The 21,861-nt window shown below is 50.6% G+C and overlaps 9 protein-coding genes across 9 annotated transcripts; 4 read left to right on the forward strand and 5 right to left on the reverse strand.

Annotated features, from left to right (window-relative positions):
- Positions 1–281: 281 nt before the first annotated feature.
- On the reverse strand, positions 282–6,818 carry A1O9_05778 (uncharacterized protein; the record flags this gene model as incomplete). Its single annotated transcript, XM_013404993.1, has 2 exons — positions 282–4,266; positions 4,318–6,818. The coding sequence occupies 2 exons, from the start codon at positions 6,816–6,818 to the stop codon at positions 282–284; spliced, it is 6,486 nt and encodes a 2,161-aa protein (XP_013260447.1).
- Positions 6,819–7,112: 294 nt separating this feature from the next.
- A1O9_05779 (uncharacterized protein) lies at positions 7,113–7,455 on the forward strand (the record flags this gene model as incomplete). The annotated part of the gene is made up of 3 exons (XM_013404994.1): positions 7,113–7,167; positions 7,222–7,279; positions 7,344–7,455. 3 exons carry the CDS (start codon positions 7,113–7,115, stop codon positions 7,453–7,455), a joined length of 225 nt encoding a protein of 74 aa, XP_013260448.1.
- A 682-nt stretch (positions 7,456–8,137) lies between these two features.
- Positions 8,138–10,099, reverse strand: A1O9_05780 (uncharacterized protein; the record flags this gene model as incomplete). Its single annotated transcript, XM_013404995.1, has 4 exons — positions 8,138–8,404; positions 8,454–8,564; positions 8,616–9,630; positions 9,963–10,099. The coding sequence occupies 4 exons, from the start codon at positions 10,097–10,099 to the stop codon at positions 8,138–8,140; spliced, it is 1,530 nt and encodes a 509-aa protein (XP_013260449.1).
- Positions 10,100–10,632: 533 nt separating this feature from the next.
- Positions 10,633–11,802, forward strand: A1O9_05781 (uncharacterized protein; the record flags this gene model as incomplete). The annotated part of the gene is made up of 1 exon (XM_013404996.1): positions 10,633–11,802. The coding sequence occupies one exon, from the start codon at positions 10,633–10,635 to the stop codon at positions 11,800–11,802; it is 1,170 nt and encodes a 389-aa protein (XP_013260450.1).
- A 980-nt stretch (positions 11,803–12,782) lies between these two features.
- A1O9_05782 (uncharacterized protein) lies at positions 12,783–16,692 on the reverse strand (the record flags this gene model as incomplete). Its single annotated transcript, XM_013404997.1, has 3 exons — positions 12,783–13,126; positions 13,186–16,430; positions 16,484–16,692. The coding sequence occupies 3 exons, from the start codon at positions 16,690–16,692 to the stop codon at positions 12,783–12,785; spliced, it is 3,798 nt and encodes a 1,265-aa protein (XP_013260451.1).
- Positions 16,693–17,091: 399 nt separating this feature from the next.
- Positions 17,092–17,615, forward strand: A1O9_05783 (peptidylprolyl isomerase; the record flags this gene model as incomplete). Its single annotated transcript, XM_013404998.1, has 2 exons — positions 17,092–17,424; positions 17,484–17,615. 2 exons carry the CDS (start codon positions 17,092–17,094, stop codon positions 17,613–17,615), a joined length of 465 nt encoding a protein of 154 aa, XP_013260452.1.
- A 494-nt stretch (positions 17,616–18,109) lies between these two features.
- A1O9_05784 (uncharacterized protein) lies at positions 18,110–18,588 on the reverse strand (the record flags this gene model as incomplete). The annotated part of the gene is made up of 4 exons (XM_013404999.1): positions 18,110–18,203; positions 18,259–18,334; positions 18,394–18,409; positions 18,460–18,588. 4 exons carry the CDS (start codon positions 18,586–18,588, stop codon positions 18,110–18,112), a joined length of 315 nt encoding a protein of 104 aa, XP_013260453.1.
- Positions 18,589–19,359: 771 nt separating this feature from the next.
- On the forward strand, positions 19,360–19,853 carry A1O9_05785 (cytochrome c oxidase subunit 6b; the record flags this gene model as incomplete). Its single annotated transcript, XM_013405000.1, has 4 exons — positions 19,360–19,432; positions 19,494–19,527; positions 19,604–19,685; positions 19,755–19,853. 4 exons carry the CDS (start codon positions 19,360–19,362, stop codon positions 19,851–19,853), a joined length of 288 nt encoding a protein of 95 aa, XP_013260454.1.
- Positions 19,854–20,553: 700 nt separating this feature from the next.
- Positions 20,554–21,083, reverse strand: A1O9_05786 (uncharacterized protein; the record flags this gene model as incomplete). The annotated part of the gene is made up of 2 exons (XM_013405001.1): positions 20,554–20,981; positions 21,035–21,083. The coding sequence occupies 2 exons, from the start codon at positions 21,081–21,083 to the stop codon at positions 20,554–20,556; spliced, it is 477 nt and encodes a 158-aa protein (XP_013260455.1).
- Between the last annotated feature and the right edge of the window lie 778 nt (positions 21,084–21,861).

The raw sequence follows: 21,861 nt of genomic DNA on the forward strand, positions 1-21,861 counted from the left end.
GTTGTCTTTCGACACGTTTGAGCGTGGCCGTGCTCCGTCAGCGTAATTCCACGAAACCGGACGGGAGGTTTAGTGAAAAACCTGAGGGGCAAAATCAAGGGTGGAACACGACGGCGGAGGCGGCGATGACAGGATGAGTTTCGAATAGAACAATTGTCATTGGTAAGCCCCTAATGGGCGCTGGTGGTATTCTAGCAGATAGAGCTGTAGCTTGAGACGACGACCACCCTAGAACAACAACCACCCGAGAACAACGACCACCCCACAACCACCCACCTTCCCTATGCTCTCCATGCCTCTGGCTCCCGCAAGCCAAGGAACTCCATTGCCGATAGCAAGGAGCCCAAGACCGCATTGGCCAGGCGCAACTCCTGGTCTAGCTCGTAAGCGACCGCGAACACCTCCTCCTCCACCCCCTTGTACCGCCAACCCGGGCCTCGGAACTGGTCGAGCTTTGTTCGATGCCAGACCGACCTGGCGGCAAACTCGAGGTCTTCTCCGGCGATCTCACGCAGGCTCTCCAGCTCTTCGGTTGCCCCCGGGTCCGCGTACGGCATGTAGAAGCCGAAATCTTCGTCGGCTCTTCTCGTAAACGCGAGACGGGAAAGCTTCGTCGTGTACTCGGCATCGATGTAGGGCACGCTTAGCCTCCAAATCCACACCATGTACTCGTAGGTAAAGCAGACGTAAGTCTGCACCTGCGTCTGAAGCGACGCAATTGATTCGGACTCTGCGTGGGCAAGTTTCAGTCTACCCCAGGCCATTGCCGCAACCGCAACCGATTCGATGGTGCGTAAGATTGTTAGCACTTCCCAGTCGTGTGGTTTCTCGAACTTGTTTGCCTGCCCTTTGAGACAGAGGTACGACGCGCGGAGTAGCATGACTGCTAGCTCGGCGAAGGATTCCATCGCCACGACGTCGTGAAAGTCAAAGCGAAGTTCCACGGCTAACATAAGTCGGTTGGCGATTTCCAGCGTAGGCACGGCGAAGAGCATCGCAGGAGTTGTGTCGTCGAGTGCTTTAGTTATATATACTGGAAGCACTGCCTTGAGAAATTGCGTCTGAGCTTGAATGTTGACTTGGTAATTGCCCTTTCCGTCGATGCATTCTCCCATGATAGCTCTGAAGGTGGCTTTTGTGTGCCAATATCCAAATGAAGAACTGTTTTTGATACATAGAGCTTCGCAGGCGGCGCGGAATGCATGAACACATCTCTTAAAGTCGTCCACTGCATTGACTTCCGTTCGTCCTTGTGCAAATGCTTTGGCGAAGACACGTCGCACTTGAACAGCCTCATGTTCAAAGCCTCGGATTTCAGACGAGGTCATCCATTCGTCGATCTCGTTTCCTTCTACAGGGTAAAGAGTCATCTCCAAAACGACTTCGTTGATGAAAACGGCCCATTCAGCTTTGAGGTCGGAATTTTTCATCCATCTCCATCTCCAGCTCAAAACGTTTTGAATTGTTCTCAAAAGCTCTAGGGTTTGAGATTTGCTCAGGACACCGACAGTTGAGTTGTCCTTGTTGCTATGGTGTTTGTGAACACTGCGGATGATATGCAAAACAATCTCCAGTCGATGTTTAACGACAGGAGGAAAGTTAGCAGGGATATCGAGCGAAGTCTCGCGATAAAGACCAACAGCAAGATCTGCTAAATCAAGAGTGTCCGGGGCAATCTCCACAAGTCGACTTGTGAGAGTGTTTTCAAATTTGGGAGACTCCTTGGGTAGCAACATCGAACTTAGCCAAATCTGGAAGGGCCCGAATCTGTCGGTCTCGAAGCATGCTTTATGCATCAAGGCTTTGTTTAGGAAGAGCGCTTCGCAGTGTGCCCAGGTTGGAAAATCCATCATCATGACGAAAGATAGTTTCGATGCCGGATTGAGATAATCGTCCCAGGAAAATACCTTGTCGTCTACCAATGTCTTCGCAAGCTCGTACCAAGTGTCCACCAAAGCGACTAGCAAGTCATCCGTAGGCAAGACGCGTTGATCAAATTGGTAGCGAATGATACTCTGGATTTCGCTTTGTAACCACTCTTCACATAGATGGTTCGTATGGTCTGAAGGCTTCTTTAGATAGCTGCGGACAACATTGAGGACTTCAACAATGACATGGTCAGGTAAACCTGGGTTGACTCGGCATAGTTGCAGGATGTCCTCGAGAGTAAATATTCGAGAGAAGACTCCATCAGGGTTGATTAATAGCTGCGCTTGTATCTTGCTCGGGCATAGCTCGATCACATCGGTCCAGGTCTGTGCTATGGTACAGAGGATACGAGTTGCCGTCTCACGATTGACGCTGTTCACTCGTTGTTCCGGAAAACTTCCTTCCCCGTTGTATGGAATCGAGGCCAATTTCTTAGTCACCTGGACAAACATGTCTTGAATCCAACGACAGAGTTCTGTCAGCCCTGCATCATTTTCCCCTTGAGCAATAGCAGATCTGCCAATACTGGCCCAACATTGTAGAGCAAGGTTGCACACTGCCTCGTGAGATTCGCTGAAGACAATGAGATTCTCAATGTTCACCAAGGGGGGCTTGTAGCCGGAAGGAGAATAGTGGTACAGCGTAGAAAATAAGTTGTAGCGGTTTGCGACAGCTGCAAGATCCCGAAGTGTGAGAGCCTCTTCATCTTTGACCTGAAAAGCGTTGTTTGGTAGCAGACTGAACACCAACGATTGCTTTCGTGCTGCTAACTTTCTCAGTCGATAGGAGTTCTCGCCCTCGGATGGTCGGTGGTGGATAACTAGACTTGAGGCAACAAACTTGAGGAATATGTGGAAGTCCTTGTCATGAAAGTCTAGGACAAGCTCTGAAGGTGGGATTTGTTGAGCTAGAAAAGCTGGCATGGCATGAGAAGGCTCCCTGGAAAAGAGGTCATGCATCTTGTTGTCGCCGTAGCATTTCAATATCTTCTTTAACAGTTGGTCGGCGCTGTGTCTACCTATGGTGCTCACAAGCAAGAAACACCATTTGAAGGCGACCAGACCATATTGAGCGAGCTTGTTCATTCCTTCTGCGTCCCGCAAATTTCTTGTGCTTGATCGTTTGCGTTCACCATGGTAATTGTGCTTCACGTCGAGGTAGAATTTGAGGAAGACAGGCAGGGTTTTTTGTAGCGAAATCAGGCCGTATTCCTTTGGGGGCTTTGTGTTCTGGCCATCCATCTCATGGTCTTCTTGCTCGATACCGAATAGGCAATAGACACATCCTAGAACGAGTACCGTGTATGCCAGCATTTCTCCGGGACAGGCGTCAGGTTCCTTGAACTTTTGGACGAGAAACTGATCCATATAGACTTCCCAGACGTTGCCAGGGAAGAGCTGATGGACAATGATAATAGTTTCTATCTCTGCGCCGGGACTGGTTTTTCCGATCGCGCTTATCGTTGTGAGGCCTTGAAGAAAAGAGAAAAGGTGGCCTGCGTGATCTTCCCTGAGAGCAATTGACCAAGCAAGACGTGTGAGAGAGTCGTGAGCAATGAGAGCTTGCTTGGTCGACGACTCATCGTGACTGCTGTATTCTGCTATTTTTGTGACTTGGTAGCTGAAGAGGATGACTCTGTTGAATACGTTGAGCAGATGTGAAGCAGTAACCCCTACTTTTGCATGTTCTTGAAAATTGATCTCCTGCACGATTCGCTCAACCATTGATATGCCGGATTTGATGAAGTCGTCAATCTGTCCACGACTGGCAAAGCATAAAGTGTCATTTATGTACTCAATGAGAGTTTCAAGGGATTCTTGACAGCGAGTCATCAATTGATGGTGTCGCTGAGTTGCGTTGCAAGCACTTCTGTTGTCGCGCCAGGAGCTGATGGTCAGGGCCTGAATTTGAACAGTGGCAGGGTTAAACTCAGTAATTCTGACGATGACTGAGCATAGCTCGAACATGAGATAGTCAACGTCCAATGACCACGAACCTAAGGTCATGGTTTGGCCAGAATCAGGTTTAATAACCTTAGTAGTTGAGTTGCTTGGCTCAAGGAGTCGACCTAAGTCTCCCATTGCCTCGACAGTTCTCTGGAGAATGCCGCTGTCCCATAAATGAGATGAGCTCAAACAACCTTCTTTGCTGAGAGGCTTGTTTCCTGGAGCATGGCCCATCAAATGTGCGAGAATGCCATCTTCGGTGAAAGGTTTCAGGGATGTATTTGTGAAAGGAGAAGTCTTGATTTCATCTGCGCCATGTGTTGTGTCATTGTGATTATCTAGATCATGCAAGAGGGCTTGTGATGCCATCAGAGCTGTGGGGCGTTGTTTTCTGGCATTCAACTTAGCAGAGATGGGAGAGTGAGATGAGGAGACAGCTTACCTTGGACGATGTTTACAGGAAGACTGGGGAGGCCTTGTGGTTGAAGAAGGATTTGGGGTAGACCGTTGATTCTGCTGCTTGCTGCTGTCCCAAGCAGTCGACGTATTCCGAGGAACACGACGAGGCAATGGTAGTTGCTTCGGTGGGTTTGCACTTGACTCACTCTGCGTGTGAGAGCGTTTGATAGGGTCAAAGGACTGTCTCCGACTCGAATGGCCAGACAATGTAGGACGAGGTCTGAAATATTCAGCAAGGGAATTGGATGGAGGCTGATGATGGAGAGGTGGTTGAGAATACAACACGTCCCTCTGTATCTGATTGAGGTGAACGCGTTTGAGAGTTGCTTCTGTGTTTTGCTTGAGGAGAGTGAGATGGGTGATGTCGTTGTCGTTTTGTTCAGTGACAGAAAGATCCGGCTGAGGACGCGGCTGAGATATCAAGGGTTGGCTGTGCGGTACATTGTTTGAGGGGCGCATTAGGTATCTTTGTGTGCGACGGGGCTTCCACTGTGCCAGTCCAGCCCTTACATCTAATGTATCTTGCTTTGTTGCAAGCTTGAAGAATTTTGTTGACTGATCTTGGCCAGGCGGTCGATTTGATGTCTTTTTGGGTCTTGCAGCGATTCTAAGGAATCGTGGAATCTCCGGCTCTTCAAATCCAGGTGCGTCAAGCACTGTCATCTGAGGTTTTGCATGCGACTGCTTCAATCTTTTGCGCGGAGGCGCCCCTCCCCTCGCTTTCGGTCGTGTCTTTCTTGCCGCTGAATGATGGCTGTGAGAGGACACACCGCTATCGAGTGAGATGTTACTGGGGTTTGCCCACACGTCTCTAAGCTTTTGCTGCTTCTTTATTCGGGGATTATTTCTGCTTCGGGGCGGAATCATAGCATCGACGGCGTTGTCTTCGACAACGTCATCCATGAATGAATCAAAGCGGGCCTCAACATTAAGACCATCGCCAAAGTCGGCAGACTTATTGTTATCGCTCTCATTTTCACTCTCACTGAGTAGGTCAAAGTCGTCCAGAGCAGACCGAGTGCTATCTCCGTGCATAGTTCGGGTGATACTTCCCGAAACATGTTTAGCCACTCCCTTCTCAACGCTGAATTTTACTGGAGAGTGTGAAGGCTTCTGTGTCTGCTTTCCAATATCTCGCTGTTTCTTCTGATCCAACTTGAGCCATGATGCCGGCAACACTCCTTTGATCTTGCGTTGCAGGCGTTGAACACCTTGTGAGTCACCGCCGGAGTGTTCTGACAACGCAGAGGCCGATGGATCATCACTGATATCGAACGAAGTGGAGACACGAGAAGATAGCGAAGCAGACCGCTGCAGCCGTCTCTTAGCGCGCGTTCCCGACGACAGCAAGGGCGTCGGAATTGAAAACAGTGTCGTACCGCTCTGGGAGTGTTGGTCTTCATCAATATTAACAGCGCCTTGCGATGACAGATCATCTCGAGAGCGGGGAGGGGATGGTGGGACTCGAAACATAGGTCGCGTTCTTCTTGACACTTCGGCGGATTCATTCTCCTCGACTGGGAGATCATAAATGTGGTATCCATCATGAATTGCAATCCGTGAGGCTTTCTTGGATTGATGAAGTCGTTTTCGAATGACTGCTGCTACGCCAGGAGGCCGAGCGATGCTACTATGTAGAATATCATTCAATTCTGGAAGATCTTCCCCAAGGTCAACATCTGGTATGGGTATTCGAGTGGCTTGAACGAGTGATTGAGATTCGTCAGCCACATCTTGCATCATGGGACTAGAACAGGGGCTTTGGTCATAAGATTCATCCATCTGGCTGCTGTGAGGGGCATCAACACTCTGAGAGTCACCCTGAGCACTGTTCTGTGGGTCTTGAGCAGGTCCAAATGTACGAACTGGTTTCAGCCCTCGATCCTTCAGACTCTGTCGATATTTGGCGTCTTCAAGGGCATATGGGTGCAGCTGTATCGGGGCACGTCTTCTGAAAGAGCGACCAAGTGGTGGCATTGAGGTCAAGGTTTGACCAGCGGCTAATACATCGGGGTTACTGGCCCCCACGGAGGTCAACGATGATGTCCGCACCCCAGGCGCGTCCTGACGAGGGGAATCAGGTAGTGAAGCAGGTGGTGACGAGAGTGGACTGTCTGTGGCATCGTCTCGGTCAATGAAAGACCCAAGGACGTCTTGTGTGAGTTGAATTCCCCTGTTGAGCTCTGCCTCAAGCCTGTTGGCGATCGAGCTTGCTGGATTGGTGGATGATGACTGCTGGACGGAGTACTTCTCGCCGCCAGAGTCTTCCAAAGCAAGAAAATCATCTCCTGCTGGGGCATTTGAAGCAGTTCCATTGTGGAACGCTGTCAAAGAGTTGACCTTAGGATGTGTCGGAATCGACGAGTGGCCGATCTGAGTGTCGATCTGGTGCTCCTGGGTTGGATTTGAGCCGATCTCTTCTCGGACATCTTCATCTGAGTCATCTGAGTCAGGCACGTAGCCTCGCTCTTTCCAATCCACCATTTTCGTCCATGATACTCTTGGTCTTTTTCGAGTGCCTGTGGTTTACCAAGGTTGCAGGGGTGGCTTGGTTTGTGTCGCGTGTTTGGTTGACGCCACCGACGCGTCGGAGACAAATATTCTTGGCCCACTCTACTACGGCGGGCGATACAGACTGACAGGGCCGCGACAGAAAAACTGCGGATAGACGCTGGTACATGAAGACTGGTTGAATGACAATACCAAGGGCTTCTCTGGTTAGCAATCGCAGATCGGTGCCAGACGCCAACCAGGGCTGATTGGACTACAAGGCGGAGGATGAGTCGCAGAATATTTGGATGGGTACTTGTCGTGGGATTTGGTATCGCAAATGGTAAATTAAACGTGAAGATTCTCATGGACTGTTTGATTACTGAATTCACGACAGGTTATATAACCTTCCAGCCTGCGTTCGAAGAACGAGAAAGAGGAAAGTTGAAGCAGGAGTAAGGAATGAAATCTACCCAAGACAATGCTCCCAGGAATGCTGACAATGGTCTCCGATTGCAGGGAACTTGCAGCAACGGATCTGGGACCCCATATGGTTGAGATCCCAGCACAGTTGATGCAACCTGCCACCAATACTTCGTTGAATGCCAGTAAGCAGGATGGAAACAAGTGAAGCATGCTGAAAATACGAGGTGGAGATACAGTGTAGGCAGCTGAGCTTATGCTGCTTGCCTCGCCTCAGATGTCTGCATGCCACCATGGTCGTCGGTGGCCTCACCAGGTCGAAAAGCTGGCCCATGATGAGAGATGTGAAGCGAGACTATGAACATAAAGCACGTCAAGGAATTGTGTCTGGTGGGTGCTCATATGGTTTGACATTTCCATGGACTCTGCATCCCGTATTATCCAACTGGTTTCCCCACCGTCCTGCAGACAGCTTTGAAGGAGCATGAGACATATACATCACAGAGACCTGCATCAGGTCGGCAGCATGAGCTCGATCTGGGGCATCTGATGGGATTTTCCTAATCAGCCTCAGCATGCACACGACATCATGAAAAACTGTTGCCACAGAACCCCAAGACAAGCCAAGCTCAACTAGATCGGTAGTCCAGCTGCGCGGATGGCCCCTTTACTCTCACGGGGAGGGAACGGACATATGAAGTCTACAGACGGAGCTAGTCGCTCTTTGCCTAGAGATGACAAAGTCTATTCGGCATTCCCAACAATAACATGCTCGATTGGATGCCTGCCTCTGCATATCATACGCTTAATTTCTGCCCATGACCATCTGGATACACATACTATGAGTAGCACTCCATACTCGATTGCTGGAGTTTCTTGTACATTGTCCATCACTCGACTTCCTGAACGAGACTACCATTGCTGTGGCCTAACGGGGGGCCAAAATAGTTGCCGGCCCGTTTACCCAGCCATTCCTCTGGAACTCCGAGTTTGACTCCGTCCTTGGTGCTGATCCATCTGGTATAGATAGGATGTGCTGGGGGTATGTATTCTTCTTCTTCTTCATAGGGCGAGCCGGCAGCGGCAGCGGCTGCAGCGGCAGCAAGCGTCTCAGGCTTGGGTGCCGCTCCTCTTGCTTTCGAGACTTGAGGCTTCAGCTGTATATGTATGTGAGCAAAGTACTAAATTGCAGTGTAAGAGCCTCACCAATCTGTTTAACGCTGCAGTTTTCTCCTCTTGAACTTTACGTTTGGTCAATTCCTTGCGTTTTCTCGCATGTTCATCCTTTTTCATAGCTTTCTCGGCATCGGTAAAGAACTGGGAATGCTGATTTAGGCCAAATATCTCAAGGTTCTAGAGAATTCTTACCTTTCTCTGTTGCGGCGCCATGTCCAAAGCCATAAGTTGCGTTTGATCCTCTGGCCTTCCCCGTTGTCTTTTGGTCAGTTTGGTCAAGTCTGGGGTCGCCGTACCTGATCCGGGGGTCTCATCGCTGTCGGAATCCAGATCTTCGTCATCGTCATCTTCCTCCTCTGCCCCTTCCTCTTCTCCAGCCGCGCCTTCCTCCTCAACTTCCTCCTCCTCCCCTCCAGCGTCATCGTCGTTGAGTTTTGATGCGTGTTCGTCATCATCATCATCATCACTGAGCTCGGATGAGGTATCCACTTCTTCATCATCAGGATCATCATCCATTTCCTGATCCTCGACTGTTTTGACGGGACCAACTTTCGCTGGAGTAACGACGAGTTTTGGCTTGGCTAGCTGGCGAGGATCGGTCTTTGCTGGTGGTTTGAGTGTGATCTTTGGCGGTTTAGGGGGAGCATGCCGTCTTGCCGGGGGTTGGGCAGAGGCTGGGGTCGGAGCATCGTCCATTTCGACATCTTCATTGTCTGTACCTCCCTCAGGTTCAGCACCTAGTCGATGATAATCGTTAGGGTCGTCGTCGTTTTCGTTTTCGGCTTCGTCCTCTTCTTCGTCGTCTTCAAGCTCATCTGCATCTTCATCTTCCTCATGGTCATCTTCATGGTCATGGTCATGGTCATCGTCATCATCATCACTTTCTTCATACTCGGCATACTTTGGTCTCTGCGACTGTGGACCGCGTTGTCGAGCGACGGCGGCTGCACGGCGGCTGCTGCGAGGGGCATCCAGGACCATTCCACCACCCAAGGTGTCATGGAGTGACTCAACCTCGTTAGCACGCATGACTTCTCGCAGCTTGCTTGGTGGGGCTTTGACTGTCAACTTCAGGCTTTGTCGGCGATCATCAGCTGATGAGGATCCACGGTGGACTGTTGCAGACGACAAGCCACTGGCTGCTGTTGCAGCACCGGCTCTTCGAGGCCGCGAAGAAGCTGGGCTGGAGTTTGCTGAGGATCTGTGTCTGCCGTTAGCTTGCATTCTCCGACAGCGGCGATATCGAAGAGCAGTGAATGATATTGTCGAACAGCGGAGAGAAGGGCCTTTGTTTGTACATCGCCGCTGCCGAGGGAACAATGAGCTGCAAATGAGGATGTGCGGTTTCTTCTATAGTTGGTTCGTAACTACGCCGCAGTTCATTCCGTGATAAGTCACGACTCATAGTGATGCAGGAAGTGGCATCACTGCCGTTCTGCTGATATTCATGCAGTGCCCCCTCTCCTGGCGGACAAAGAGACTTAGGGTGGATTGTAGGGCTGCACCATAAATAATACACAACAAGAACAGGCTACTCACTCATATCTGCTTGCTCTACGCATTGCATCGGATCTCCTGGGATCGTAATCTTCACCACTGGCGATGTCTGAGTCCTCGGAAAAGTCGTCAGTTACATCGCTGATCTGACGTCGCACACGCCGGCTTCTGTCTGCCATGCTCAGGTTCGGCTAAGACGACCTTGTCTCGTTAGCTCGGTGCCAGAGGACTCCGCGTCCTGGCGGTCGGACAGCTTCGTGAGGTTTTCGCGTTGAAATCCGTATCACCCTGTTCAACCTCGCTGTCTAATCCACACCAATGATATCGTACTAGATGGCCACGGTATATTGCTGATGATCTGATAATTTGTAGGGGGAGTGTATACGGGCCTTAATTCAAGGTCACAGTAAAAAATAGACTGCAATGGCACGCAGACCAAATTCTTGACTCCAGCATGCAAGGTCTGGGCATTTTGTTTTCCAGTTCCCCTTGCGGGTTCCAGTTGCAAGTGTGGCGTCAACTTCCCTTTCAGTCTTAGCTCTTGTGTGCAAATGTGGCTGGGGAGGTTCATTGTGTAAAGTGGCAGCCGAGGCATTTGCACCTGCGCTTTTGCACTTTCGTCAAGTCACCACCGTCCTGCATTCGCCGCCCCCTGCAACATTTTGGCTTTCCCTCCTACTCTAGCAGTACTATACACAATAGCATCTTCAGCATGGCAGACTCAGGCTCACGAAACGGCCCTTCGATCCCAGAATGGCAAAAAACCTACACATCCGCCCGGGAACAGACTGCCTCCACCAATGATCCATCTGCCCCCGACACTTCCCCAGATCTTCCTTCCTTGGAGCAGGCCAAGCGCTTACCGGAAGACGCTTCAAACCGTGATGCATCGAAAGGGCGTGAGGTTGCACCCTCAGAAAGGAAGGATGTTCCGTTGGAATATATAGGGAAAGCGCTCGACACCGAGCCCGAATCGCAACCGGCAGAAATGAACACCATCCATGACAGCAGCCAAACAACGAGTACGAGAGAACAAGAACTCCAATCGACTCCATCCTTGCCCTCCGCGCCAGTCCCTTCACAACCAGCAGTCAGTTCGAAGCGAGATATTCCTCCTATTATCACCTATCCCGAGTTTCTGCTCAAACCTCAAAAGCCCCCACCACTTGTCACTCTTGATCGTCTTAGAAACGCTGCATATGTGCTAGCAGGAATATCAGCCTTGACATACGGCGCAAGCAAGTATCTCGTCGAACCAATGCTGCAAACTCTCACTGAGGCGCGCCACGAACTTGCTGAGGGAACTCAAGAGGACCTTGAGAAACTCAACAGCAAACTCGAATCTGTTGTCTCGCATGTCCCTTACATTGCTAGTAGCGCCGCTTTACAACGACAGAAGGAGCAAGGAAATGATGATGATCTCGAATCTATTGATTCTGATCCAACCGAGCTCTTTCACCGGGACATCGCAACTCAAACCTCTCCAAAGCGATCACGCTCCAATTCCTCCTCGAACTTCTCCCCAGACAAATCTGCGTCTGACCCAACCGCACAACAAACAACACGCTTAAAGAATTTGCACGCAGACCTCTCCTCCCTCCTCTCATCCACCAACACACACTTCTCCCAAGACCGACTAAAGGAGCGCGTGACCGAGTTTCAGGGTGTGCTTAACAAGATGGACTCGAGCTTCAACCCTTTCACCGTCGACTATACCTTGAACTATCCGGACGACTCGCTAAAGAATAAACAATCAAACACCAAAGATAACGAAATCGCCAAATTCAAGGCCGAAATCAGGTCGCTAAAAGGCGCCTTCCTGAGTTCCAGGAACTTTCCTACAGCCAGGGCTCCTACACCGTTCGCGTTGCCCACAAAATGACAAACGGATGCATGGCCATTAATGAACATAACACCTGCTATATTGGAAGTCCTCCACGATCCAGGTGCTTCCTGTCCAAGATGGGAGTCATCTGAGCAACCACGCTGAGCAAATAGGGAATTTTAGGCAAGGCTCAACCCCAGACTCCCCGAATCCACTGCGTATAAGCAGAAAAGGAAGATTTCACACTAGTCGGGCACAGCCCAAGTCGTTAGTCGACCAGAAATTGATAATGGAACCACATCTAATCCTGTCGGTGTACTGTCATGGTGTGCAGGTGACGCTGACACCCGAGACCGTAATTGCAACAAGGCTCAAGTGTTTAACAGAGCGAGAAACCTTACTCCCAAGCTCAACATGTACGAAGGAGAGGCCTAGAACATGGCACGTCTGTCACTGTGACCCAATGGCTGTAAAGTCGCAGAACTGAAGAACAAGCCGAAGAAACTGACCCCTGTGTCTCTATACCTCATACATACTTGCACCAGACAGATGTTCTAGCGCTGCAGAAGCAGAAATGCATATCTCCAATCCTCGCTTAACGCTGATACCCTTGGATCTAGACTCCGTAGCTGACTCAAAACATTCGTTCATCATGTTGCTATCTATCTATGTGACTGTGTCTTTGCTGCACCTCGTGTCAAAGACAAGGAGGGAATATCGTGCTGGCTCGCAAGTTGAGTTCAGTAAAGACTCTCACCAACTACCTGGGTAGCACAGTGCTTCATTCAATTTTTCTTTCGTTGGCATCCCTACTGGCATCCCCGTTCCTCGCTCGTTCCTTGACCTCGCGAGTATGCTCTCCTTCCCGTTGAAAGTTGAATATCTCTTCCGTCGGTCGTAGAACGTTCAGCCAAATGCACCCCGTCATATCCTCGTTTGTAACCGCATCAAGGCCAATCAACTTCTAAACAGAACCCATCTCTTTTCCTTGCTACAAAGGCCAATTCCTTGCGCCCTCCACTTCCCCCGCAAGGAAATCAAGGGGTGGCCTTCGACATACCAATCAATCTCTTGACGCCGACCATCCAGTTGCCACATTCCTCTACCTTATTGGTGTGGACATCTATTTGGATCTCGCTGGCACGTTGGAAATCGCGGCTTTGAAGAGCGGTGGACAGCTCCCCGATCTGTTGGACCGTGTCGGGATTCAGGAGTTCCTCATTGTTCAAATGATCGAAGAGGATGTCGAGGCGTTTCTCAGTATCGAGCACCTGGGCTCTGAATGAAGCGGGCGCTCTCGCTTTAACGCGTGCCATTTCCGCAGAGAGGATTTGAAATATGGATTTTGCAGTAGGTGGGAGATGTGTACGGTCTCCTTTGGCTAAGGGAGGAGTGATGTTAGTATGTAGATACTGTGGGGAATGTGATCAAGAAACTTACGATGCTTCCGGACTGCTGGAGGGGCAGACGCCTTGCCAGAACCTGACGTGTCAGACCTTGCGGGCATGGGCTGTGGCGGTCCACTAGTGGGTAGAGGTCCTGAGGTGAATTGCTGGGAAGGGGTTGGCAATGGTGGTGCACTACTTTGTTGAGGTGCTTGTGAGGTCGGTGGAGGTCCATATGGATTAGGTCTTGATTGTTGAGGTGATTGTGAAGGCGCATAGGGGTTCGACGCTGGAGGAGGGCCTTGGAAAGAGGTTTGCTGCGGAGGTGGGGCAATGTTTGGCCGGGTGGGTGGTGCTGTTGATGGCTGTGTCCCTCCCGCGGGAGCATACCGATTTGGGGCAGTCGGGCCATGTGAAGGGGGAGCTGTGAAAGGTGAAGGGCCCCGGGGGATAGGGGGTGGTATCATTGTTTGACCTAAAGGGGGCGAAGTCACACCATGAGATGGAGCATACGGGTTATTTGCAGAGGGAGGTCGTTCAGTCATTTGTGGAGGCCCACCAGCAAGAGGAGATGTCACTCTTGGAGGAGGAGCGGTGCCCTTCGGGGGCGGAGGAACAGGTGAGGCTCTCTGCCGGCTACCAAAAGGAGTGCTCGACGAAGGCGGTGGCGTCGGCTGGGGAATTTGGTTTGCTGTATTGGGAACGCTGGGTGTGCTCCTTCTCGAAGTTGGAGGCTTGACAAAGCCTTCGGGAATGTCGTTCCAGTTTGTCATATTTCTATCTTGAGATGGGGGGGCAATTGCTGGTGATTGATTGTACCGTGGCGGAGGGGCAATTGGATTCGCTTGTGGAAAGCCATAAGACTGTGGGGGAGGGCCTGGAGCCACCCTCATCTGTTGCGGAGGTTGATATCCACCAGCCGGGGCATATGGATTGACAGGTGCATTATTCGCAGTTGGCGGTGCATAGGAACTTGCAGGTTGCTGTTGAGGGAGGCCACCGTACGATGGACCTGGCGCCGAGGGTGCGGGAGCACCGTATGAGGCAGTAGCCTGATAGGAGGTGGCATGTGGAAGCGGCTTCGTTCTAGATGGTGTAGTGTTAGCCTGAGGTACAGAAGCTGGTACCACAACCTTCTTCTTGGACTGTTGAATCCGGCTTCGCGCAACATCCGAGCCTGGATAGCTTTCTGGTAGAAGATCGAGGTATCGTTGTGCGGCTTCTAGTTGACCCGAACCGGCGACAATGTCAGCATATTCCAGATATTTGCTGTACAAGTCTTCCAATTTCCAGTCACCAGGGTTGGATAGATCAGGGTCATTGAAATTGACCACTTTCCTGAAAATGGTAACCTTCTCGATCAAGTCTTGCAGGCCTCGAGCATGCAGGGAGAAGGCTGACGAGGCGTCTCCATCCCTTGCACCTGCTTCCTCGTGCTCCTTGAGCTCCCCGATCCAGATGGCAACCACTTTTTCCAATTTCGAGCCTGCCAGATAACAGAACGAGGCATCTTTTCGACCCACTGCAGATAAATCGTCGGCTTGTTCCTCAATTCGATCACCTAGAGCCTCGCAGAGGTCGGGGAATTCCCTCTCGTCCGCAAAAGTGCAAATGGTGGCCATGACTTCTTTCCAATTTGACAGATCGGCATTGTGAACTGTATCCCAGAGATTCTTCCCCACTACCGATGCCAATAAACGAAGATAGTTTGGACCATCGCCTTGCTTTGCCAGATAGGCTTCTTGAGCCTTCTTGATGCACGCTTGCCCTCCGCAGATTGCAATCATGAATGAGTCGGCGATCCTATCTTCTTGTAGACTAATGTCAAGTGCCTTTTCAAATTGACCTAGAATGAGTGCTCGTGTGATCTTCTTATCAGCTTCCGATTCGGACCCTGTATAGATCTGGAATGGATTATTGGTCTTCGTGCCTTTGGTAGCGGCAAGTTCGGCGAGGAAATCGCCATCGGCCGAACTGGCAAAGATAGACTGAAATCTCTTGTGAGATCTAGATGAGCCATTGACGGATGGTTTCTGCTCCTCGGTAGCTTTTGGTTCCTCGACACCGTTTACCACATCTTCTAACTTGTCATTAAAACCCAGGTATTTGACAAGTTCTTCTCGGGGGTTCTTGGAAACGAGGGTTTCGATGACTCTCCAGTCCGCCTTCTCATCTTCAGACTTCGCTGCTGCAACTCGCTCCTCGCACAGGGCCGTGAGATCTCCAGATTGAATAGCTTTCTCGAAAGTTTCAGTGGCGCTTCCAACACTTGAATCCACCTCAAACTTGCTGATAGTGACTTTAGATGTTCTTGATTTGCCAGGATCTGCTTGCCTGACAGACACAATTCGACCACCGAAGCCGAAGGATACAGAGCAAGGTCGTTCTAGCCATTTCGGAGCATTTGGTAGGGAGAAAGATGATGTCTGCGGTTGCGTCTGGGCCTTGGAGAAGAAATCTTCACCATCAGTAACTTGATTTTGATCGGTCTGGGTACTACTAGGATTTGTATTTTGCAGTGACTGAACCTGCAACTTGCCATCAAAGGACGCTGTAGCAAACAAATTAGGATTTTGCGGGTTCCAACGAGTCTGGAAAGTCCAGTTGGTGACAACTGGGTAGTCGCCATAAGCTTGACCAGTCTGCGGGTTCCATAGGATTGTCCTGTTGTCCTTGCCACACGACAATAAGAGGTTGTTATCCTGGGGACACCACGAGAGGGACAAGACTCCAGAGTCGTGTCCGCGAAGTATCTTCTCAGGCGCATTCGAATTCCGGAGATCCCAGACCAGGATGACTGGCTCCTGATCCAAGGGCACAGCAGTGATCAGCCGTGTAGGTTTTTCTGGATCCCAAGCTACTGCGCTGGCAGGTTTTCTTTGATAGTTGTTGAGCGTCAGGCTCTCTTTCCTCGTCTTCATGTCCCATACTGTCACGAAGCCTCCGCTACTTCCTGTCACAAGGATATTGGAAACCTTCTTGTTCCAGTCCAGACAATCGATGTCGTCTGCTCGAGCTGCGGTGCTGCCCAGCCGGATGGGCGTGTCCAAATGGTTCAAATCTGAAATGTACAATTCTCCTTTGGATCCACCTGTTGCGAGGAAGTTCTCAATTTTAGGGTTGAATTGTAGTGTCTTGATTGCACCACTGTGTATCTTGTGGTCGAAAAGGGACGCATCAGGTGCACTTGTTGCAACTTTGTCTGCATCCCAAATGCCTAGGGATCCGTTATCGAACGCACCCGCTATGATGCCCCGTTCATGTCCTTCTTGTGCAGGAGTCCATGCGAGATCGTGGAAGCTGAGTCAAGCAAAGATCAGACAGGATCACAGATTTCTAGATATGGTACCTACCCAGTTTCGGTGCGAAGTGCAACTGCAGGTTGCAATTCCTGGCTTTGTTGAGGAGTGTCCAGAGCAAGATCCCAAAGTTCCAGACAGGTCTCATTGCTGAAGTCGACATCGACAGCTCCCGATTTTGTCCCAGTTGCAATCCATGGTGCAGAAGCATCAGGACTCCACGCGAACGCAGCAGTCCGTGGTAATTCCCGGATTCGCACCATGACGACGTCGACTAAGGGAAATTAAGAGAGGGAGCGGATGGGGAGAAGAGAGGAATGAAACATGCAGCAGAAAGTCACAATGGAACCAACAGATAAGCAGGGGAAGTGGTATCGGGTGAAGCAGCAAACAGGTTGTCCTCTTCGGTATTCAACTTTTGGGACACGGTTCGATATCCCACAAAGCGGCGCCCGCAATCGGCCAAGTGTCATCCCTGAACTGAAATACACTGAAACTCTAGTGCTGTGGTGCATGACTCGTGGGGCAGGAGGCCCTCAGGGAGAGGGCGACTGGATCACGTGATCTTCAATCCACCTCGTGAATCTTGCATCTTCTCAACAGATGTCCCATCCACGATACAATAGAGCCAACCTGTTTCGCACAATCATATACCCTAAAAAATGGCAGAGGAGCCAGGTCGCCCAAACGCCACCATCTATGTGGGTGGACTTGATACGCAGCTCGTCACAGTCACAACCCTATCAGAAGCCTTTATTCCATTCGGTGAAATATCTGATATCACACTGCCAAAGCCAGAAGCACCGTCCTCTACTGACTTGCATCGCGGATTTGGCTATGTTGAATTTGAAGACCCTACTGATGCGCAAGAGGCAATCGACAATATGGATCAGAGCGAACTCTACGGCCGGGTGATCAAAGTCGCCATGGCCAAGCCAGACAGGAAAGAAACCGGGCAGTCTGGTCTTGGGAGCACGACCGCTATTTGGGAACAGGTGAGAGCATCACCTCGAGTATTCTGTTCGTTTATTGCATTTGGCTTAAGTTCCTACAGGAAGGATATCTTGCCAAATATTCTGCAGCAGCAAATGACAGGGAAGCCGTGGAGCAGTCAAGGGCTGACAAGCCAGAAGATCCTATGCAGGGTCTAGAGGGTCTAGATGTTGCAGGGCCAAAACCAGAGTGAGGTAGGGTTCGTTCAAGGAAGGTTCATGACAATGTGACTACGACACTTGCAAACAGCAAAACGAACTATGCTTGGTCCTCAAGGCGTGCGGCCGGCCTAGATGAGCCCACACATACTACCTGAGAGTCGAGATATTTCAACGGCAGAGCATGTCACAGGACATTGCAACAGTTGATGATACCTGCACAGGGCTCAACGTCAAGAGCCCAGCGATAGCGAGCATCGCAAAGCAGGAGATTGGATCAGTAGCATACCATGCAGATGTGAGAGATGAGAAACAGCTTCCAGCGGCTGATTGTCAAGGTTTAGTGGAAGAGGGAATGGAGAACGGTCTAGTGTGACATGCTGCTTGCAATATCAGAAGATGTTTTGATTTGATATGTACACGTCCTAGCAGTGTGGTAATCCCATGCTCGGCAATCTGAAAGGCCCAACAGTGGAAGAATTCTTCCTCGTCATTCTGCGCCTGGCTTTTGGCGAAAATACTGTCCTTCTCAATGCTCCTTTGGAGGGTTCTTGTGGAGGCGGAGTGTTTTATCTGTAAACAGCTTTCGTCCCATCGCAAAAGTGGCAGCGAACAAGGCAAAGCTAAACATATGTAAGCCAGACGATTTTCGATCCTTCGGGGTCTTCTAGCACGTACGCAATGACGACGCCGAGAGGAAGCAACTCCGGGGGGATCTTCTTGAGGGTCTTGAGTCTCTGGGTAATTGTGTGGGCTGGGTAAATGGCGGGTCAGTTTGTTCTGTTCGTGAGAATACCGGCGTTATTCGCGTACCACTTTGTTCCTCTTCCTGTAGCACCTGTTAGCTCCAAACGTCGCAAAGCTGTTGCGAATGCCCACCTTTACTCTAAACACAGCCCTCGAGTTGTGGAAGGGTCGGGCTTGTCTAAGAGCGGCTTGCCGAAAAGCTGGCTGTCGGAATGCAGTTGCCCGAAGCGGCTGCATTCGCAAGAGGGTTGTAGTATTCATCGTGTCGCAATTACAAGGAGTGGAGAGGTTACAGAATTGGCGTTCAAAGGAAGCTGAAGGGGCGTAATGTGGTTTGGAGTTGTTTAACTGCGGAAACTGGAAGCTCCAGGTGAGGTTCCAAGCGTCCAATCAAGGCCACGCTAATCCGCTGCCGGGATAGGAAACCGGTAATTGCCGCCCTGTACTCGGCCCTGAGTCCCAAATCAGGTGAGGTATTATAGGTATTGCTAAAGCGGACGTCCACGATCAACAGCAACCTCGTAGAAGTAGGTGCCTGAAATATTGTTTCTATTACTTTCCACATGTCCTGCTGTGCCGCACGAAGTATTTGAGGATTTTGTCTCGAACGCTACATACAAACATATGTAGATGCATCTCCAGGCCGGCCAACAAGGACGATTGTAAAACCGCCTTGATATCTTTCGGGATCTATGGCGGGCGGAGTGGGCATGATTGGTACAGAATATACAGGTGCTGATTGTACTTTTTGTAACAGGACCGAGAAACTCAGCCCACCCTAGGGAGCTTCACCAGCGTCACCGTGCAAGAACAGGCCTCGAAGGCGGGATATTCCAAAAGCGGCGTGGTATAAATCCCAAAGTGGGCTCGTGCATGCCAAGACGAGGCAACGGACCTTCCTTCCCTCAGACCACTCTCTAGCAACCTCTGGCAGCACCTCCAGCTCCAGGCCATCACAATCCCGCCTCCTTCGACCGCAGATACTCTAAACCTCTTCCTGCTGAAGCTTCGACCATTCTCAACGCCGCCAATATGCCCGAAATCGAGATGCCTGATGCCGACGAGCTCGGCGGTAACGTGACAAAGCCCTTTAAATTCGTCACCGGTATGGCTTCTGAACCTCTACGAAGTTCGATATAAGAAGGGCTCTGACCATTGAATTATAGCTGGATACGACGCTCGCTTCCCCAACCAGAACCAGTACGTCCAGACCCTCAGAAAAAATCCAAGCCCATGAGATCCCGACCCCTCCCTAACCAAAAAACCACTTTCTTAGGACCAAGCACTGCTGGCAAAACTACGTCGACTACCACAAGTGCATTCTTGCAAAGGGTGAAGACTTCAAGCCCTGCAGACAGGTATGCCAAAAGAGAGAGAGAGAGATCTCTACAAGGGAGACACGGAGAATGGCTGACAACTTGGAATAGTTTTATTTGGCATACCGATCATTGTGCCCCAGCTCCTGGGTGGGTAGATGGAACGACCAACGTGAGGCTGGAAACTTCCCTGTCGATTTGGAGCATTAGGAGATATACACGATCGGTAGCAAACTTGAAAAAACGCCGACGCGAGAGCGGGTGCTATGAGAGAGTGTGACAAAGGCATGGACTGTACATATTAGATCTCGAACAACGACGCCAGCACACAAATCTACCTGATGAAACTTTCTATTGGTTTGCAGTGACCATCTGTCGAATGCAATTCAGTATATGGGTTGTGACGTGCCCGTGCTTGTCGCCGATAGCCCACATTATCAATGTTGGTGTTGTACATGCACATGCGGTTGGTATTCCTCAAACAATGCCAGCCAGAGTTTTCAGATCGTGCTATAGATCAGCGAATCAATTGGGCCATCAATGCTAGCAGAACAACGATCGTGTGGACGAATTTCTGCGCCAGTCGTTCTAGAATACAGCACCACGGTCATGGTGCTGTGGTGTATTATCTTTATGATCATTGTCTCCTCCACTTCCAGTATTAGCTGCATCATGACAACGCATCGAAGCTAGGAGCATTTTGTATGGTCTATTAATAATGTTTGACCTAGATCCCATGAAAAGGCAACTCAAGTGCTTGCCACTAGTAAGTGAGCATTCCGACCAGCAAATATCAAGCTCAGAGAAAGGTCTAGGTAGGGCTAATGCATAGATGCAAAGATTTGGAGACTTGCTCCAGAGAAAACGCCGCCAACAGGGACTCTATGTGTGTCCTGCATTTCCATATCTCTCACTTTTTGACCGAACTTCTCCTGAGGGCTTCCAGCAGCTCAGGCCTTGAGTGCAGGAGCTGGACTGCCTGTGAATAGGCATACCATTGTCTAGTCCTCTTGTGTTTCTCTGGCCATTCTGATCGTTCTTCGGTAACCGTCGCTTCGAAAAAGTGATAACTGGCTTTTGGTGCGTTCTTGGACAGTGCCCCGGTGGGTCTCGTATCCAGGATGTGGCCCAGGTCTCTTTCAACCTTGCAAAGGATCCCAGCTTCTTCCCAAGCTTCCCGACAAGCAGCTGCTGATGCTGTAGGTTCATCAAGTTCCCATCCGCCTTTTGGTAGAACCCAACCACTCCGTCGGGTGGACTGAATGAGAAGTACTCTGCTTTTGTCTGAGGACAAAGGGACAATACCGGCAACCAATCTCTCGCCTTTTGATCCGTAGCCTGTTTGCCTGTTAGTATGTAGGCCAGAAAGAGGAAGGGTGAATGCAATGTACGTTGGTTGTCCGAGCCGCTTCGCGAGACCATCGACAACTGTTTGGCCATGATTGAAGATGGGTGCAGCCGTTGATGTCTGACTAGGCCACGGCCAAAGGGCCAGGGAAGAGAAGAACGTGAACTCCTGCCCGCCAGGAAGGAAAAAAGCGAACGTGTAAAGAGACGGTGAGGAGGCACGTGGAACACTGTCGAGCTGTTCCGGGAATAGAAGAAAACAGGTAGCGGTCGGGGTGGGAGGGAATGGGATGAGGATCAAAGACGACCCATGGCGAACGTTGTTGAAGGGGTTTCTGCGGTAGAGCGCAAGAATAGAGGAGGGCAACCTTCAGTCCCGTGTGAAACGGGGCTGAGGGACGAGGTCGGACGTACAAAGCAGAGACAGTTGAAGGTCGGGAGCAGCCATGATTTTGTAGTGTTGTAGAATTAGTACGGGAGCCAGTGGGTTACCTTTCCATAGAGGCAAAAGTGACTGAGAAATGGTTGCGGAGCATGGCAGCGAGTACGCTTTTCCCTGAAGAGCAAGAACCCACGCAGCTTCTTGGTTCTAGGGTCGCGGGGCGCTCCTAGGCGCAGGCGACGCAGCTAACGAAGCTGGACTACCGGAACGGCGAACCACAGCAGCTGCAGGGTGGTTCCTGCCATTTGGCCATGCCTCCACCACTCTTTCCTCTGAAGCACACGATGCTCCAACACGTGCCTATTTCAACGTTTATACTGGTCTATTTTCCCATTCGGTTCCCTTTTTGTTTCCCTCCCAAACTCCCATATCACGCATTTCCCACCCGTTCCCTTGCTCACGCGAGCTGCCAGCAGGCCCAGCACCCAG

Source organism: Exophiala aquamarina, assembly GCF_000709125.1.
Source record: "Exophiala aquamarina CBS 119918 chromosome Unknown aczIA-supercont1.4, whole genome shotgun sequence".
In the NCBI taxonomy this organism is placed as follows: domain Eukaryota; kingdom Fungi; phylum Ascomycota; class Eurotiomycetes; order Chaetothyriales; family Herpotrichiellaceae; genus Exophiala; species Exophiala aquamarina.